Below are 20,014 nucleotides of genomic sequence, written 5' to 3'. Positions count from 1 at the left end.
GGAAATGAGTTACAGAATTTACACAATATAGGAACTCCCCAGCAAGATAAATATCACATACAATTTTGAAATGTATATATTTTTGGGGGATACACTGGAAACTTGAAATAGGAGGTTCTAAGTTTAAGCATTCGTTTGTCAAAGAACATGTCTAAATTCTTTTGTACAGCCTTGACATGGTTGAGAGTTTGTCTAATATACGATTTAGAACGTTTCTCACTTTTAAACTCAGTTGGCCCAAGAATAATGCGCTAAAAAACGTGAACGCGATCTATTCCATTGCTGACGTTTCCAGTCGACTCGACGGCGCGATTTGGGAAGTGTCCGTCTTGCCTGCGCTGTTTTCACTGCCCCCCTCACTGCAGCCGCCTACTCTCGTCTTCTTTTCAGGCGAGGCGAGGTGCATCTCAAACAAGCTTAAAGAGGAACGTGGATATGATGCCATTGACTGACGACTGCACAGCCCTGTGTCACTGTGTAGACTTGCGATTTTCTCACGATTTACAAGTAGGCTAGTTGGAAACATTTGAGATATTGTAAGTACTCAGCGGAACAAAATATAACACTGGCTTAGCGGTTTTTGGATATTTTACTGCAAAATTGTTACAAACTGTACCTTTAAGCAGTAGAAACATGATTACTAAGTGCCTGAAATGCATCTTTGTATTCTTCATATTAACACGATTATTTCCTTAGAAAGACACAGAACTATATGTTGAACACAACTGGTTTTAGGTGCCGACATCCCTCGTTCATCCACAGACCACTTCTTTTATAGCTATACAGAGCCAGAATTGTGTGATTCCATTGATCAAAATACAGTATATTCTGAGAGTTTTTTTATAGCTGTAGGCAACACCACGGCTTAATTATTCACTCAACAGTGTCTTGACAACATTTGGGTAAGGGTTAGAAAAATATATATTTCCACAGCAAATCAAAATGATCAAGCAGATATTTAAGTCAATAAGATGCAGTAAGAATGATGTCCACTAGATGGAGCCACAACATAATAAATGTATAGATATCTCTGTATTGAAGTTTGACATTTATTGTATCACATGTAATAGGGTTAAACATGCATTTTTCTACAGCATTCATTAGCAAACATAACTGAACTAAATGCATACAAATAAACGTATTCAGTCCTCTTGTGTGGTCTCATGTCAGTCGGCAAGATATGGTATATACATATATACTGTACATTTGACTAAATGCACTATACTTGTAAATGTATTTTAAGGATCATTTCAGACCGGACTCAAAGCATTAATTGAATACTATACATTTTCAGAAACACAAATGCACACACAAATAAATTATGTTTAAATGCCAAAGAAACACATATATTTCTGAAATCAGGAATGTTGTAAAAAGTGAGCATTTGTTAGTAGTAATGGTGTTGTTTGCATGTAACGTGTGAAATTGAGTGAAAGCTCATTTGCTTCAACATGATAAGTTTAACCTTGCATGCAGAAAAAGGAGAGCGGAACGAATGCACCTCCTAAATCTCCCTCACTCTTCATGCATTTTTGAAGTTCTGTGATCCAGTCTATAAATAATTCATCTCTGGCCGTGGATTTGCTAAACTTGCACTTTTCTCTCTGGTCCCTGCAGTCCGGAGACCTCTTTTTTTTGGCTCAAAAAGTAAAGGATGAATAAAGTGTTTTATAAAGAGTATGTGTATACACATGAAATAAATGATCGGTACAATGATCAACATGCATTAATATGCTCAAAGCATAGTTCTTTAAACATGTCACATAAATAAAACACAGCCTATTTAAAAACAATTCAGACATTTGGATCAACCCGTGCAATGTTTTTTCTTTAGGTTTTGTTGTGAGATCATGTGGAGATGTTCTCGGTAGAAGCATGTGCTTGTTCTCCATTTCACAGCAGCATCCTCTCATCCACACGATACAGAGAGAGAGAGAGAGAGAGAGAGAGAGAGAGAGAGAGAGAGGGGATGAAAGAGGAGACGGCTTACTTCATGTGATGGAGTAAACCTGCAGTATATAGCCGGTGCTGTATGAATATATCTGAGGTGAGTTTGAGGAGCGTCATCTCGTCATCATTAGAAACATGAAGAGTGTTTTACGCTATTATCTTCTGCTGTGGATTACACACAACACCTCTGGATCTCATTCAGGCATTCCTCCGTCTGTGTGAGTAGATCTTACGCTTTATACAAACATCATAATGCTACTACCTATAGTTTTTATACTAGTTCACACAGAACTATTTACAATCACTGAAATTCTTGTTTAAAAATGATCATGTCATCAAAACATGTACGGTATAGTTGTACATTTTCTAATCATTTCTTCTTTTCCAGTGTGAAACTTTGGTCTTCAGCGTTTGGTGGTGAGATCAAGTCCATCGCAGCCAAGTATTCTGGCTCTCAACTGCTTCAGAAGGTAAACTCACATCTGCTTTAACAATCAACAGCACTACAACTAAACTTCACCTGACCGTATTGTAGCGTGGTTTAGCTGTAGCAGTATTTCACATTACCGCCGTCTAATACATGCGTGATTTCATGCTGTGATGGGACGCGGTGGATGGTGGCATGTGTGGGCATGTTAAGAGGATGAGAGAGCCCGAGGGTCCAGAAAGAGCCTCTGTCTGCCTGCTGAGAGGTTCGAGATGGGCATGTAGAGTAATGGGGCTGAACGGGTGTAAGTGTGCCCTCCGGCTACACTACAGATGTACTGGCTCGCTTCTCCATTGTGTTGTGACCTCGTCCCATCAGAAGTGCTCTGTAAGCCACGGGACATGAAAACTCTCTGAACGTGGATTTCTGAAGAAATTAGATGTGTGTATTGCATAAAATCAGTTATATCTTGGCACCATTCTAACTTTTTGGGGGAAAAGACTACTACTAGTCTTCTAAAACATTAAACAAGATGGTCGTGTGTGCGTGTCGAGAATACTGCAGAATAAGAGTGTTGTAGTGTAAATGTGTGCAGAGAGAGAAACACTTGTGCGGTAACGGCTTTGGATCTGAGAGTGAAGTGGCCATTATCAATTGTGAAACAGCACTTAGTCACATTTCAGAGGCGTTTGGCTAGTGCGGTCACTTTACCTCATTTACCTGAAATAATCCAAACGAGAATATATTTGAATATGAATTTAAAGAAATAGTCCACCCATAAATCACTCTTTCTTTTTCAGAACACCAAAGAAGATATTTTGAAGAATGTTGATAACCAGACAACACTAAACCCCGTTGACTTCGATTGTATGAACATAAAGCCACCGAGACATTTCTCAAAATATCTGAGTCACATACAGATTTACAAACTCGTGACAGAGAATAAATGATGAGAGATTTTTTGGGAGGGTGAACTGTGTCTACATACACTGTAAATTAGTCAAGAAATAAATACATCTGCAACAATAAACAAATACTTTTACAAGCTTAATGTACAGGTCCACAGTTATTAATCACACGGTTTATTAGTTAAAGGGACAGTTCACCAAAAAATGAGAATTCCGTCATCATTTACTCACCCTCACGTTGTTCACAATCTGTATAAATGTCTTTGTTCTGATGAACACCGAGAAAGATATTTGCAGCAAGTGACATTTCTGGGACATCGTTGACCACCATAGTGTAAAATATTGTATCATTTTATTTGTTCTGTTGAACACAAAATGAGATATTTTGAAGAATTTAGGAAAGCAACAGTCCCAGAAATGTCACTTGCTAACATCCCTCCAAATATCTTTTTTTGTGTGTGTGTTCAACAGAACAAAGAAATGTTCGCAGGTTTAGACAAACTTGAGGGTGAGTAAATCACGACAGAGTGGAGTATCCCTTTAACAACCATTTATTTCTAGTGTCATTCACAAACTACATATCTCACTGTCCGCCGTTAACTGTGAAGTTCTCCCTCATTACTGTATTGAATGTTTATGTTGAGACACAGTACTGCTTTGACACAGCAGAGATGAGAAACTGAAAACTAAAATGCACATCAGCTCATTTCCACACAAGCAACGGCTCATTCCTGTCGTCCTTCTCATGTGTCTGTCTGTATTCTTCATCCCGTCCAACTCGTGTCTTCATTCACGTTCTTCTGGACTGGTGTGGACCCGTCTTACTCTCATGTCCATATTCTATGTTCAACAAACGCTGGATTTTCACATTTCATAAATGTGTTTCAGCTTCTGCCTCCTCTTCACGTTCTCTTCTCGTGAAGCTCACGCCGTCAATGTATTGGAAATATCTCCCATTTCAAGGTTAAATCAGCGGAGACTCTTCAGTGTGTTACTGGGAATGAGAGAGAGAGACACACACACACACACATTCGCTTATATTTTACACCTATACGTTTATTTTAGATAATACATCTTGACTGTTCGTGTGTGGAAATGAAATATTAGCCACTGTGATAATCTTCTCGTCCATCGAAGCCACGTGTGAATGTGAATCAGTGAGTTCACATGGTGATATTTGTGTTTGATGTGATAGAAAGCGGGCGTGTGGTGTGTACAGGGTGGAACGTGTCATGTGTTTAGGACCTTCTAAAGCTTTATATGAGGTTGACAGACAGAGAGAGATGCTTTGACAAAACCATTCACTCCTTCACCCTTGTCTATATGGTGAATGACATTTCAGTTTACTACATGGGGAAGAATTGAACAAAAGGAGTGCCTAAACATTTTTGTATTGTATTCTTGTACAAATATCCTTAAATCAAAATACATTTGGCAGACACTTAAGCGACTTACATTGCATAATACTATACATTTGTTACTGACAATGTGCAATCCTCTGGGATCCAACCCATGACCTTGGCATTGCTAACGCCATGCTCTATCCACTGAGCCACAGGAAAGCTACTTGAAAAAGTTTTATGAAAGTTAAGAAAACAATCAAGTTTATGTTTGAAACAAGCAAAAAAACAACAACACTTGAATTAGGGACATTAATAAATGGCATGTTGTCAATTGTTTTGCTACTTTTCAAATTAAAATTGTTCTAAACAGAGCAGAACTGCACACAGCGGTGTTTCGTTCCTGATTGAATCTGCGTTTTGAACAGTTTGAAGGAGTCAATGATTCATAATGACTAGAGATGTGATGCGATACGCATCTCGATGCATAGGCAACGATACGATACATACAAAAGACATATGAGGCAGCTCCCGATGCGATCCGATTCACTCCTATTACGATGCAGTGCAGTCCGATTCCGATTTCAATTCGATTCGATACAACACAATGTGAGTCAATGCAATATGCATTCAATACCACTGCTGGAAAAAAAACAATAGAGCTCTGCCCAAAACACAATAGAATATTTGATGGATTTAATGGTTATAATGGGAATTGTGTTGGTTTTAATGGAAACTATAATGGTGTCTACTCAACACAGTCTCACAGGAATTCGTGACATTGTCACGAACTGTAATCTATTAATTCGTGTTTACTGACACAAATTTCCCCCTTTTTTCGTGTCACCCAGCACGACTTTCAATCTAATGTATTTTAATATGCAATAACTTTCATATGTATAAATTAGTGCTGTCAATCGATTAAAAAAATTAATCCGATTAATCACACATTTTTTCTGTGATTAATCACGATTAATCGCACACAACAATTATATTTAAAAATATACTTTTACATTTTAATAATTTCACATTTAATCTTCAAATTGATGTAGAAACAACATATTTCTTTAACAGCATCATTTTATGAAAGCTAACATTTTGATATTAGTATTGTAACTGATGTCTCTATTAAACTGATTATTTTAACATTAATTATAGCCATTCAACAGTATAATTGAGAGCTCATGTAGGAAATTGAAGGACACTTTACAGTCTTTAATGCTAAATTATAAATTAAATGCAGAAGAATTCTCATTAAAGCTACAAAATCACATTGATTTCTTCTTTTATTTTGTTCTTTGATTAACATTAGTGACAGGAGTCACAGCAGCACGTTTAAGAACGTGGCCCCTTTAAGAGCTGTCTCAGTTCGCAGATCTGACCGTCACCGCACTCCCATTTTCACAACTCTTTGCATTCATTTAAGATTTTATTTTACACTTTGAAGTCTGTGCTTAAGAAAATGCTAGACAAAACGGGCTTTCTGACATAATCTTGTGTGGTTTTATCCATTCAAGCACGAAAGAGAACTTAACACGGATGCGCTGTCTGACAGAGATTCACCGACGCAGCCGTTACTTATACACACCAGACTGGACCTCTCGTTGCGTTTTGCCGCGTCCCACAGTTTCGAAGCTGTCTATCTTCATTGAACGCGTCAAAGCAACTGTTTCAAATCGCGCTTAAGTGGTTTAAAAGCCTGTACACGAATAAGAGCGTGATTACATAATGTAACGCTAGACAAAGGATGTCAAAACAAACGGATGCTGCGTTAATTGCGATAAATATTTTCTCACGCGTTAATTTGAAAAAAATAATCGCATGCGTTAACGCGTTAACGTTGACAGCCCTAGTATAAATATATATCAACGCAATCTGATGGGAATTCATACCTATTTTACAAGGTGGCTCATTCGTACGAAATTCCTATTTCCTACGATCTCATTGGTATGTTTTGACTTTGCCCCTGTGACGTTAGGTTTAGGGGCGGGGTTAGGGGAGCCATTTATCATTGCTTTACCACCTCGTGAAACTCAAGTTTTTAGCGAAATTAGCCTTTGAGGCTGTAATTTTAGGGTTTGGGGTGAAGTAAGGTGTTAGTTAGCCACATCCTAAAATATGTACGACTTCTTTTGATATCAGGTTATAAATATATAAATGTAAATAGTTACACACGCAGTTAGGGCTGTGCAATTAATCGAAAATTAATCAAAATCGTCAATTTTAGCCTTCAACAATTACAAAAACAAAACAATCAAAGTAAAACGATTATTGTGCCACATTCCATTTCGAAAGGATCCTCTCTTTTCTTGTGGTATAAATCCACAGCGCACCCCTTTCCTTTGCAGTGGTTCAGCGGTGCTATTTCTTTACATTCTTTACGTCAAGCTAGTGGTAGCAGAGGTGCTAGCAGCTACAGCTAAATGATCATCTATGCTGCCTTCAAAATCTGATCTCAGGAGATAGGAATTAAACAAACATTGTATTCGGACGTGCCTTGATGCCTTTCTGCCTGGGAATGCAGCCTCCGAAGGCGCTTTGTAACTGTCAAACGCCACCTGTGTGTGATTGTCAGGACACACCTCGGTCTCCATAGTGTTGTGATACATCATATACACATAGCAGCAGTGAAGACAGAATGCGCGAGAAACAGAAAATCAACCTACACATAAAATAATAAAAGTATAACGCATCTACTGATAATTACAGAAACAAATAGATTTTTACAGATGCAAATATGTTAGAAACAAGGCATCGCGATGCAAATGGCAACTTGCATCCGATGCACAACTTCTTGAATCGATGCATCACATCGTTAACTTTTATGCGGATGCACCGATGCGAATCTCCGATAGATGAATCTTACCATCCCTAATAATGAGAGCTACTGGCAGTTTTAGTTTCACTTTTAAGTTCAAGTCCCTGTGAACTTTATTCTAGTGCATTTCTGAGGGAAACGGTATATCAAATGAGAAAATAGTGGGCGTGGCTTGTGCTTTCCATTGCAAGTTGATTGGATGTATTTTGTTTGAAGATTATGAAGGCACATGAATTTTAAAAAGAGAATGACCCACGCTGATCATCTATTCATAATAAACCCTGCAATATTCCATGAAAAACTGGGAATTGTCATTTTTAATTTCACAGGGACTTTAAAAGTAAGCCTAACATTTCACTTTTTAAACATTGCTATATAGATCAAATGTGTTGCACATCGAACTAGTTGCCACGTGAAAAATAGTTCTAGTATACTTTAGATTGAATATAGTAAACTGTCGTAAAATTCCTAGACACTGTAGTATTGTTGTGTATAACCATAGTAAATATTAAAGTACCCTACAGTATTTACTACAGTTTATCCAATTACAAACAATGATCATACAAAATACTGTAGAGTACCAGTAGGAATACTGTACTATATTACGGTATACTACAGTTTACTATAGTACATATAAACGTATACTGCAGTATTATTCTTGTGGGTTGCTTCATGCCATTTGTATGATTGGTCTTGAGTTTTTTAAATAGTAAATTATACATTCTCATGAAGAAAGGATTCAAAATCAAGACTGTTTTCATCTGGATATTTAGAAAATGTTCTTTTGTATTTGAATGGCGCATTATAACATTGCTCAGTATCGTGATACTGCTGGGTGTCGTGATTCAGCTGGTATAGTATCGTAACATAAATCCCTATACTCAAAAATTAAACGCATTACAAGATTGTGGCAAACACATTGAATAGATGCTAAAAAAAGAGGTTCAAGAGGTCAAGTTTTATTTCTGTCTTGCATGCATGAATCTGAACAATGTTCATCTTTTGAAAATTACATTTGATTTTAGTACTAGGATGATGAAATATGCATTCTAATATAATCCACAAGACAACATAATGTAACTGAATGATTCTCTGCAACATTTTAAATGTGTTCTATGGTTCTGTTCATAGCAAGAGTTGGCTTCATTTTAAGGAATAAATTCCTTCACAGGGGTAGAAGTAATACAGTCCATCTGTTTAATGGAAAGTGGAGTCTGGTGAACACTTTGAGTTATTATTTATATGTGAGAGTTGTGAATGTCCTATCTGAGATCCAGTGTTACTCTGAAAAAGTAATGAATTACTAGTTACTAATTACACATTCAATAGTGTAATTAGATTACAGTACAAATTACTCTCTACAAAAAGTATTTAAATACTTATTACTAATTACTTTCTATATCTTATATCAACCTTGATTAGTTAAGTGAGTCAAGGATAGACATAAAACGACTCTCAATTCATTCAAATAAATCATATAAAACGACATAAAGTACAATTATTAACTGACTTGTATAAAAAATGTGAGAAAAATACATTAATGCATGCATTTTAAAGTTAGATTTTGAATTTTAATGTCAATTCCACTATTGTATATATTACACAGTATTTAATTCAGTTACATCAGAAGTAACTGTAATTTAATTACAGAACAAATAAGAGTAATCCCTTACTTTACTTTTTTAAGGGAAAAGTAATTAAATTACAGTAACTAATTACTTAGTAACTAGTTACACCCAACACTGCTGAGATCATGCGTACATGACTTGATCCCAGCGATTGTCAAAGAGAACATTGCGTCTGCAGTGAAAAGTGACCTTTGGTCAGGGATGCGTGCGTATATCCTGACACACACAAGCTGCTGCTGCCTGATTTTCAGATTGAGGTCCATGTGTGTATATCGGAGTATGTTGTGAGAATATTTCTCTTTTGTCCAGAAGTTTCTGATAGCAATCATTTTCTTGCTAAACCCAAGAATAGGCTTTTGAGATCGAAAGGAGGAATTATGCCAAAAAAGTGTTTGTTCCAAAATGTTTCAATCCACTTTCAGATTCTCTAGATGAGGTTTTATGCATAGACCAAATGGACAAACTTGGTTTTTGTTTCTCATATATTATTGAATGTTGTACTGAAAACACCACACATAAGACACGTTTAACTGTTTGTCTATGTACACATGAGTCATGGATGTCAGTGGTCCCACTGTATTTAAAGTGTCTCGTGTCACAAGGGTTGTATTTTACAGACGTTGTGCCAAGTTAAAAATAGTTCAGCTAATGAAACGGACCCCTGTGCTCTGCCGTATCACTGTCCTCTATTATCAGCTCGCTTTCTCGCCCGGGCTGTATTCTCTGTCAAGAGTACAATACACAGATAACAATTACATTCAACTGAACTCATTCATCACATATCACACGGGCAGGAGTTTTCTGAGTTGATACAGCTTCAATTAGAGGTCATTAACTGTAACAACCATGACATCATTCATAAACCATTTAGCACCCAAAGTGACTTCGAAAAGAAAAACATAAGCAATTAATCACACAAGAGCTTTAACATTCACAGTTTCATAAGTAAACTTAAGCTCTACAGAAGCCAGACAAGAAACATGGAGGAAGAAGAGGAATATGAATATTTCAGTACTACGTGTTATTTCAAAATGAGATTCTAAGGCCAACTCTGTTTCACGGATGCTTTTTTTTAAGATCATTTTAGACCACTTTATCTATCACTGGACTACCATACAGTATACTGCCACGAACGCTAGGAAGGAGAACCCAAATGCAGGCAGCGGATACAAAACACAGACTTTAATCAAAACATATATACTCACAATGGGGCAAACGATAACAGAACAAAGAACTTCAAAACAAAGACTTCCCACGAGGGGGCAAAAACAAGAGAGACAGGATCAACTTAACTAAACACTCTACAGGAACTTGACAAAAGTAGAGATTCAGGAACCAGGACATGAGGTAAGTACATCTACAAAGCAAAACAAAACAGCACAGGACAGCAAACACAAGGGCATTAAATAGGGGAACTAACAAGGGGTAATTACAATAGGCAGGTGTACGGAATCAAACACTGGCGGGATGCTACACGAGGAAACGAGGGAGGCGGGGCCAGAACATGACAGGAGAGCACATGGCCATCATAACAAACAATGACCATGCGCTTCCACACAAAACAAGTGGGACTGTCATGATCCTGCCACAAGACAAGAAAAGCATGACAAGGTGAGGCAGGATCATGACAGTATACAGTACCAGTATACAGATAGAAACATTCTTCTAACTACATTATAACACTATGGACTACAAGAGCATTTTTATTCGGTCACAGATAGATAATATACAGTGTATAATCAAACATAATCCACCATATGCATGGAATGTTATTAAAAACGTCTGCAATAATATAAGCCAGCTAGAAAACCTCCGGTGGACCGACACTCGTTGGTGTTGAAAAAATCTTCAGATTTCTGAGGTAGCTTTAAAGGTGCAGTGTGTAATTTTTTGGAGGATCTATTGACAGAAATGCAATATACAGGGGTTAAAGCAAAAAAAATCCTGAGCCTGAACTTTCTTTTTGCGGGGTTGCGAGAGTAGACACATACGCAGGGTTATTTGTCAAACAAAAAAGAACATTATTTGAACATTATTTCCCTTGAAACGAACTAGTAACATGTCGTTTTTGAGCTTCTCAGACAGACGTTTCTTACACTTTGATGGTATGTGTATAGATGGTATATAAAAACATAGCTTAACATACCAAATTCATCAAAATAAAAATCCTACTTTTTAAAAAGAAAACAAATAAGACACATATTTTTTGGCCTATCGAGGGTGGCATTTTGAGAGCAAAATAAAGTGACCAGATCTATGATGAATTTTGTACTAAACTATTTTGTGCTCTAGTAGTAATTTAATCATTAGTTTCATAGGTATTAATGGTGATGATATGGCACAAGTCACATCCACAACACATAGTAATGAGATCACAGTTGGTCAAAGCAGGTTAGCATAAATGAGCCCTCAAAAAAGCAAAAGTGATCACCTTTTAGAGCTCGTTTTTTAATAATAATCAGGGGAGGCAGATTTATTTTCCATTTTTAAACTCCTACTGGCAAATTTTGCACTACAAACTGTGAAACGAAAACAATATAAATTCCTATTAAAGCCACAATATGGAATATTTGGACCGCTAGATGGCGCACTTTAGAAACAACAACAAAAGGCGAAGTTAAATGACGTTATGTAGGAGAGTGGAATTAAGGGACATGTCGTTTTCACCATCCAGAGGCGTAAGGAGATAGCCCATCATGTTCACGGATGAGGTGATGAATTAATTTTATTTTATGTCATCGTAATGAATTAGCTTGCAAAAAACGTGGAATGTAATGCTACGTTAGCCCACGACTGATATTGGACTTTCTCAATTGATTTGGTAGCGTAATGCTACAAAGTTTTACGTGTTTAAAACAGTCATACAGTCGTCGTTTAAAAAGTTAATTGGAACGAACCCACAGCATTTAAAAGTAATGTTATTGGCTACATATTTTTGTGTGACATATACTGTATTTCATAGGGTAACTGCATTCATAACTATTCAAATAATTTGAGTATTTCGTGTACAATAAAAAAAATGTGCTTACCTGTCTATTAAAACACATGCGAGAGAGGAGTCTGTGTCGAGTCCAAGTTGGTCGCGAAGCTCTCTCCATTTAGAAAACGCTTTTATTAATATTAAAAAGGATATTAATCCTTGTTTTATTTCTTCATTTGTCCATAAGCATGCTTGCCTACTTTGGCCTATGTTTACACTTTTTTGGGTTTCCTTTACTCGCCAAAGAGTAATCGTGATCCATAACAACAGAACAACAGATGCTGCATCCCAGATGCTGTAACCACTTCCGGATTTGCGTGTTGCCGTAGTTTTACAACCAGAAACTGAGGGTAGTGCGGAGCACCGGATATTAAGTCACTGATATGTGACAAATACAAGGGAGACAAGGGACGGGCCATTATTTTAAATAGGAATTTATCTGGATTTGCACATTCTTGGGAACAATTGGGATAATGTAAGTACACAACTGCATGAAATATATCCCACTGTGTAAATGATTTTAGGATATTTCATAACAAAAATCTTCCATATTGTGGCTTTAAAGCTACAAAAGGTTACGGAGTCAGCAGTGAGTGGTTCTCTTTTCATTTGTTTGAGTCATATCAACCACAGAATAGCAGGAATATTAGGCTGCTGTCACTAATGTATTGACATCCAATTTCTTTCTCAACTTTTTACGCTCACTTCAGACAAAAACGACCATGTTTATGACTTAACTCTGTGAGATTGGTGCAATAAGCTGTGAAAAAGTATGAAAACGATTTAGACACTTTAGAAATCGATCTTTGATATCTCGCAAGCGTGTGTGTGATGCACAGAAGTGGAAGCAGAGGTCTGATTAGATGATTTGCCGAAACAAAACAAAGTTATCGATCTTTATGTCACAGTCTCCAATTTGTGTGTGTCAAATTTGTCATAATGGACTTAAAAGCTGCCCCCCGCTTAGGCTTTATAAACTTACTCTCGATCCTGCCGACTTGTTCGTCTCGGGTTACTTGGCTGTTACCCTGTTCCCTGAAAAAGCGGGAACGAGATGCTGCGTTTCAAACGCTATGGGAGAACAGTCTTTGTTCGACCGGTTGTGAAGCAAGTGTGTCAAACACGCCAGGAATGTGAGGAAAGTGGAAGAGGAAGTGTCTGGACCCCCCCAAGGTTGTGGGGCGTGTGTGCACAATCCGAGAGGAGGCCTCAGATATGACTCTGGGATGTAGACTCCAGGACATGTGAGCCTGGAGTAGCATGGACATCCAGACTATAAAATCTGACAAATGTGTGCGGAGAGGACCAGCCCGCCGCATCACACACTTGCTGCAAGGGACACCTCTTGCTAAGGCCATTGAAGATGAAACCCCACTTGTTGAATGAGCCCTGATTCCTTGAGGTGAAGCTTGACCACAAGCCTCGTAGGCCAGGGCTATAGCATCCCTCACCCAATGAGACATAGTTTGCTTGGTGGCAGCCGCCCCTTGGCTGCGGCCTCCATAGCATACGAAAAGCTGCTCTGATATACGCCATTGGCTGGTGCGGTGGACGTAATTTCGAAGAGCACGTACTGGACACAGTAAGTGTAATCGTTCCTGCTCCGATGTCGTGAACAGCGGAGGGCAGAGGGCCTCAAGAACAACCGGCTGCACGGTGGAGAACGGAACTTTAGGCAGATAACTCGGGTGAGGATGCAGAATAGCTTTGACCATCCCAGGGGCAAAAATCAGACAGGATGGCAAGGTTGAGAGCGCCTGCAAATCTCCAATTCTCTTAAGAGAAGTGATTGACATTAGAAAAACCATCTTAAGGGTCAGAAGCCTAACAAGTGCTGACTCCATGGGTTCGAAAGGGGCACCAACCAGGCCCTCGAGCACTATGGCTAAGTCCCATGAAAGGACTGTCTGTCTAGAAGGAGGCCTCAGTCGCCTCGCTCCACGAATAAAGCGGGAGACCAACGGGTGTTTCCCCACAGAAACCCCCTCAATCAGGGGGTGGCAAGCCAAAATGGCAGCCACATGAACCCTCAGAGTACCTGGGCATGTGCCTGAGGCCAGTTTATCTTGCAGAAACTCCAACACTGAAACAATCTGGGGTCTGCATGGTGAGCCATGCACCATCTTTCAAAAGCACACCATCTGAGGGCGTAGCTCCTTCTAGTGGAGGGAGCCCTAGCACTTAAAATAGTCTCCTCTACATCGGGCGGAAGCCCAGCACCTCTCAGCTGGTACCCTTCAGAGGCCAGACATGGAGATTCCAGAGCTCGGGACGGGGATGAAGTATTGTCCCATGCGCTTGAGACAAGAGATCCCTCCTGACTGGGATCGCCCATGGCGAGTCGTCGAGGTAGGATACTAGGTCCGAGAACCAGATTCTGGTTGGCCAACGGGGAGCCACCGATAGGAGGCGAGACCCCTGTTGACGGACCTTTGCCAGGACTCCCGGGAGCAGAGCTATCGGATGATATGCGAATAGATGCAGTCTGGGCCACGTATGGGCCATAGCGTCCAGACCCAGGGGAGCTGGATGAGTCAGAGAGAACTAAAGGGGACATTGTGCTGTCTTCTGCGTAGCAAAGAGGTCCACCTCTGCTTCGAAAAATCTTTCACAGATTTGTTTGACTACTTCGGGGTGGAGTTTCCATTCCCCATTTGTCACAGCTTGTCTGGACAGCAAGTCTGTTCGACACGTGCAGGAGACAGTTGTGCCTGCATCGCAGTCGAGTCCCATATTATCCCCAAATACGTTGTATTTTGTGTAGGTGAGAACGCTCTTTTTGGCGTTGAGTCTTAACCCGAGAGCTTTGAGATGAGCTAGGACGACATCCTGATGTCGAAGCACTAGCTCTCGAGACTGAGCTAAAACCAGCCAGTTGTCTATGTAATTCAAAATGCGGATGCCCTGGAGTCGCAGAGGAGCCAGAGCTGCATCCATGCATATCGTGTATGTGCGGGGTGACAAGGCAAGGTCGAATGGAAGAACCCGATACTGGTAGGCTTCGCCCCCGAAAGCGAACCTCAGGCATTTCCTGTGTTGTGGCAGGATCTCTATATGAAAGTATGCATCTTTCAGATCGATCGTCACGAACCAGTCGTGCAACTGAATGTGAGACACAATCACCTTGATTGTCAACATTTTGAACTTGTGCGTCTTTAGGTAGCGGTTTAATCCGTGAAGATCTAGGATCGGACGCAATCCCCCATCCCTTTTGGGAACTACAAAATACCGGCTGTAGTAGCCTGATGCTCTGTCTGGTAGGGGAACATGTTCTATGGCCCCTTTGACCAGCAGAGCTTGTAACTCTTCTGCCAACAGATGCGCTCGCTCCGGTTGCACGGATGTGAAGACCATGCCGTTGAAACGCGGAGGGTGATATGCAAATTGAATCCTGTAGCCCTGGTCTACGGTTCTTTATACCCATGGAGAGATACCTGGCAGTAGTTTCCATGCTGCCAGCTTCTCAGAAAGGGGTATCAATGTTGGCACTTCGTCTCGTTGGGGGGATGCCAGACGTCTGGTGTCCTGAAATATGGCAGGAGACAACCGAACATCTAGCATTCTTTTTGAACCCACTAATCCTTGAAACGCTGGTAGAACCCCGGGACGATAGAGTGGCGGCTCGTCCCTTTTTAAAGAAAGAAAGCCGAGCATGGAGAACACAGATGCCGAGGGCATCGCAGAGTTCGCACTCTCCCTCGAGACCCAGGGCAGCATGGTCAGCCCCCAAGCACTCAAAGCAAAGTTCATGCTTGTCTAGTTCGGAGAGGAGCCTCTCACAAGGAGGCACACATCTTCGCTCTGAATTTGACATGACTTATTTATTTAACTCGTCTTAAAGATACGTATAAAAGGCTAAGTTATGGTAGTGCTTAGACACTTTATATCGATATATATATAGACTTTTTGTTAAACTCTTTAGTTAAACTCTTTAGTTTTTGTTTTTTTCACAAACGCAAGACACACGCACACACAAAAAGCGGTCCTTGAAGACAAAGAAACCTGATGACGCGTCCGTGTTCACGCGTATTTATAACCTGCAGGTGCTGGTGTAATTAGCCACATCACCTGCCGAGGTTATTTAAAGCCAAATAAATTTGGCGTGTTTGACACACGTGCTTCACAACCGGTCGAACAAAGACTGTTCACCCATAGCGTTTGAAATGCAGCATCGAGTGTAGCTTTTGATAGGGAACGCTTGCTAACGTACTCTCCAATGTGACGTCTCCACTCCGGCAACCAAGACCCGCCCCATTTTAATTCTGATTGGCTAGTAATGTTTGTTTAGTTGAGAGTGATAGGCGTGTTCCTCTCGTACCATTGGTAGGCGAACTTATGAACTCGAACTGATATCAATAAGCTTTTAAATGTAAACGTTTAAGTCCAAATATTTTTTTCCGCAGTCAATGGCGGCAAGTCTTCACAGGTGTATAAAAATCTTACAGAATGAAGTGAAAGTGACCTATTAGTCAGATATGGTGACCCATACCCGATGTTAAACGTGACCTCTGCATCCATCCAGAGAGTAGTGAACACACGTACACCCGGAGCAGTGGGCAGCTATCACTGCAGCGCCCGGGGAGCAAGTAGGGGTAAGGTGCCTTGCTCAAGGGCACCTCAGTCGTTACCCGCCGGCCCTGGGAATCGAGCCGGCAACCTTCTGGTCACAAGTCCGACTCTCTAACCATTAGGCCACGACTGCCCTAGTGAAGTGTTGTGTTTTTATTACTGTAGAATGAGCTATTTCTATCTACATACACCGTGGGTCCCCTCGCATGGAATTCATCATGTTGTTTCTACAGTAGCCCTAAACGGACAAACTGCTCTACAGAGCGCATTTCGTAAATACGTTATCTCCTTCAGCAAAAAGGCAAAAACGTGACGACATCTTAGTTCTGTGTCAGCCACCGTAGTGCTTCCAAAGGGAGGGGTGGAGTGAGCCGTTGTCTGCAATTCGCAACCTCACCACTAAATGTCGCTAAATTTCATACACTGAACCTTTAGGTAAGTAGCAATACTTTGTCATCAATACTGAACTTTAATAGGTAATCAGTGTAGAGATGATTCAAATTGGTGTTTCATGATCATATTTTTTGGACCTGGCTGCTTTTGTACTAACTGTAGTTATTTTATTGAGGATGTAGTCTTGACACGCACGTAACAACCAATCACGACAGACTGGGTCAGCTTTACAAATCAGAGCGGTTTGAAAGGAGGGACTTAATAGAATCAGGAACTCAACAGGCCGTTTCATGAGAATGGATACAGCGGTATAGAATACAGATGAAATATGTGAAATAAAAAGCGTTTTTTGAAACATGAACTGCTGACAGATGATGGTGATATAAATATGGAGTTTGTGATCATCACTAATGTGATTTATTTACATTTTCATTTGGTCAGAACAACAGCATCAGATTTAGCTTAACTGCATATAACTGCAATTTTATAACAGAGATGAAGATAAAGAGGCAAAAGTTAAGGATTGCAGCTTTATAGAGCATTCATGTTTTCTATCTAATGAATGACTTGTATTTCATAGTTTCATATTTAATATCCAGTTTGCAGTCTTTTACTTTTGTTATTGTAAGGTTGTCAGATTGCAGCTGGAAAAACGGGTGATCATGCTGCAGTCTGTTTATTTAAAGTAAGGATGTGTCAGCACATCCTGAATTTGCTGAGTAATTCATCTTCTTAGGTCAGCATGTCCTGTAGGTCCTGCAATAACAAAAGGATCAAGTTCTAACTCAATCTTCATCTCTAACCTTATTTTGCGGTCATTTTAACTTAAACCTACTCAAGTAGTTTGATTTAAACGGTGTATTTGCCTGTAAACCAATCCTAACGTTAACTTAACATAAGAACTAAACCAACTTGATAATAATGTCATCATTTGTTGTGTCTTCTCTCTTCCCCTTTTGAAATAAACACCAAGTACATTTACATGTTTAATTGGTATGAAATATGAAGCAATGCAATGAAATGATCAAAAATAATATGATTTGCCAATGGCATATGAGCATTGGATTGAGTTTTAGGACAGCTGTTACTGTCAAGCAGATGTTTGATGGCGTACAACAAGAACACTTTGAGTGTTGGCTAATGGTTGTTTAATAGTTGCTGCAAGCCTTTTTAAATCAACCAATCAGGCGTGAGTCAAGTTATAGAGTTAACATAACAAAGTATTGGATGATAAGCACTTCATTATGAAACTCTAGCAAATCCGAGACATGTTTTACAAATCCACATATCCCAGCAGGCTGGAAAGTGAGCCCACATCTATAAAACATCTGAAAGATGCTGTTAAGGATAAATAAATGTTTGACTAAAGTGTTTGCAATGATGTCAGTCTCTCAGCCAAGTAGAGACCCTTCAAGGGTGAAGCCCTTAGCAATATGGCACCATTCATGCATGACTGAATTAAGACGTGATTGCAATGATTTTAATGTTTACGTTTGTTTTAAACTGCAATTTATCTATCTATCTATATTTGAAGTGTTTGGTTCCAAAATGAGAACTCATTTTGACTGATATTAATTGGAATGCACAATAAAAAACTTTTGAAACTTAGTTATGTCATATTGGAACCAAACTCTTAATTTTTTTACCAAAAAGCAGTGTTGAAAACGGTCTGCTTACCTCGCCTTGATTCACAAAAGGAAGATTTTGATAATGATTTATTATAAGTGGAGCTGTTTGATTTGATGCGAAACACAGTTTACAGACAGACAGATGGCGACAATATTTCACTTTGCATTATGTGCAAAAATAATATTACAAATGAGTGCATGCATTTACAGTATTGCACTCACAGCTGTGAAAAAAGAAAAGACCAATGTTGCAAACACTGGAGTCAAACAGAATATCCTGATGATCAAGTGTGTATTATTTTATCATCACACTGTGTCTTTATTGTAGAGTGTGTATTCTCTGCCGCTCTACTGCCATCTTGTTACTTCTTGAGGATTTATATCTAACACTCTTAAATCATCAAGGAGCTGAGACGTAATGTAGAACCTCACACTTATTTTTAAGTAAGAATAAGAGTAAAATAACTATATTTTTGTAAATAAATTCAACTCTTAAAGGGATAGTTCACCCGAAAATGAAAATTCCGTCATCATTTACTCACCCTCTTGTCACTTGTCAAAAAAGAAGTTGGTAACCGAACAGCACTGGACCCCATTCACTCCAGTTAACAACATTCTTCAAAATATCTGCTTTTGTGTTCTGCGGAAGAAAGAAAGTCATACAGGGTTGAAAAGACAAAAGGGTGAGTAAATGATGACAGAACTTTTTATTTTTGGGTGAACTACCACTTTAAGTGTGTGAAACTTCTGAACGGCTTTAGATTAAGAACACATTGGCCTTTTAACAGTATTGAAACATGGCTGCAATGTTGCTGGCCAAACGTTTGTGACCCCAAACCAACAAACTTACATGGTCTTTGAAAATGGAAGAAAGAATAAAAGCATCAAAAGTGCACACAAACACAAATCTACACTGCATGTTTGTTTACTGTAATAATAAAACATTTTTCAGTATAAATTTGGGGATTAACCAAGATACCTATATGTGTGGATATGAATGAAAACGTAAAGAAAATAAAACACTAGAATAAATTGTAAACATTTGACACTTTTTACTTTATAAGTCGATATTTTAGTAGTAGGCTACCATGGCTATCATGGTCTCTCTGTGGTTAAAGTCCCAGTGAAATTAAAAACGACAATTCTTATTTTTCATGAAATATTGCAGCGTTGATTATAAATAGCTACCAATGTGGGTCATTTTCTTTTTAAAATTAATGTACCCTCATAATCTTCAGTTAAAATCTGAAAATGCACTTCCGCCCTCTAGTGACCATCCATCTTAAATGACAGACAGTCAGTCTGCTCCCAGTTCCATTTTCATACATCCAATCAAATGAGTGAAAAAAACAAGCCCCGCCCACTATTTATTC

At 39.2% G+C, this 20,014-nt stretch overlaps 1 protein-coding gene across 1 annotated transcript in view; it reads left to right on the top strand.

Moving 5' to 3' along the window:
- Positions 1-1,941: 1,941 nt before the first annotated feature.
- Positions 1,942-20,014, top strand: part of LOC130550006 (voltage-dependent calcium channel subunit alpha-2/delta-3-like) — a gene marked incomplete at its 3' end in the record, with an annotated part of 40,875 nt that continues 22,802 nt past the window's right edge. Inside the window, exons 1-2 of the mRNA XM_057327337.1 lie at positions 1,942-2,168; positions 2,339-2,420. Coding sequence (XP_057183320.1) covers positions 2,086-2,168; positions 2,339-2,420 — 165 coding nt within the window. The remainder of the gene's footprint in view (positions 2,169-2,338; positions 2,421-20,014) is intronic.

This window comes from Triplophysa rosa, unplaced genomic scaffold, assembly GCF_024868665.1.
Source record: "Triplophysa rosa unplaced genomic scaffold, Trosa_1v2 scaffold211_ERROPOS451241, whole genome shotgun sequence".
NCBI classification, from domain to species: domain Eukaryota; kingdom Metazoa; phylum Chordata; class Actinopteri; order Cypriniformes; family Nemacheilidae; genus Triplophysa; species Triplophysa rosa.
Note: the sequence above shows the minus strand (reverse complement) of the source record. Positions and strands in the feature narration are given on the sequence as shown.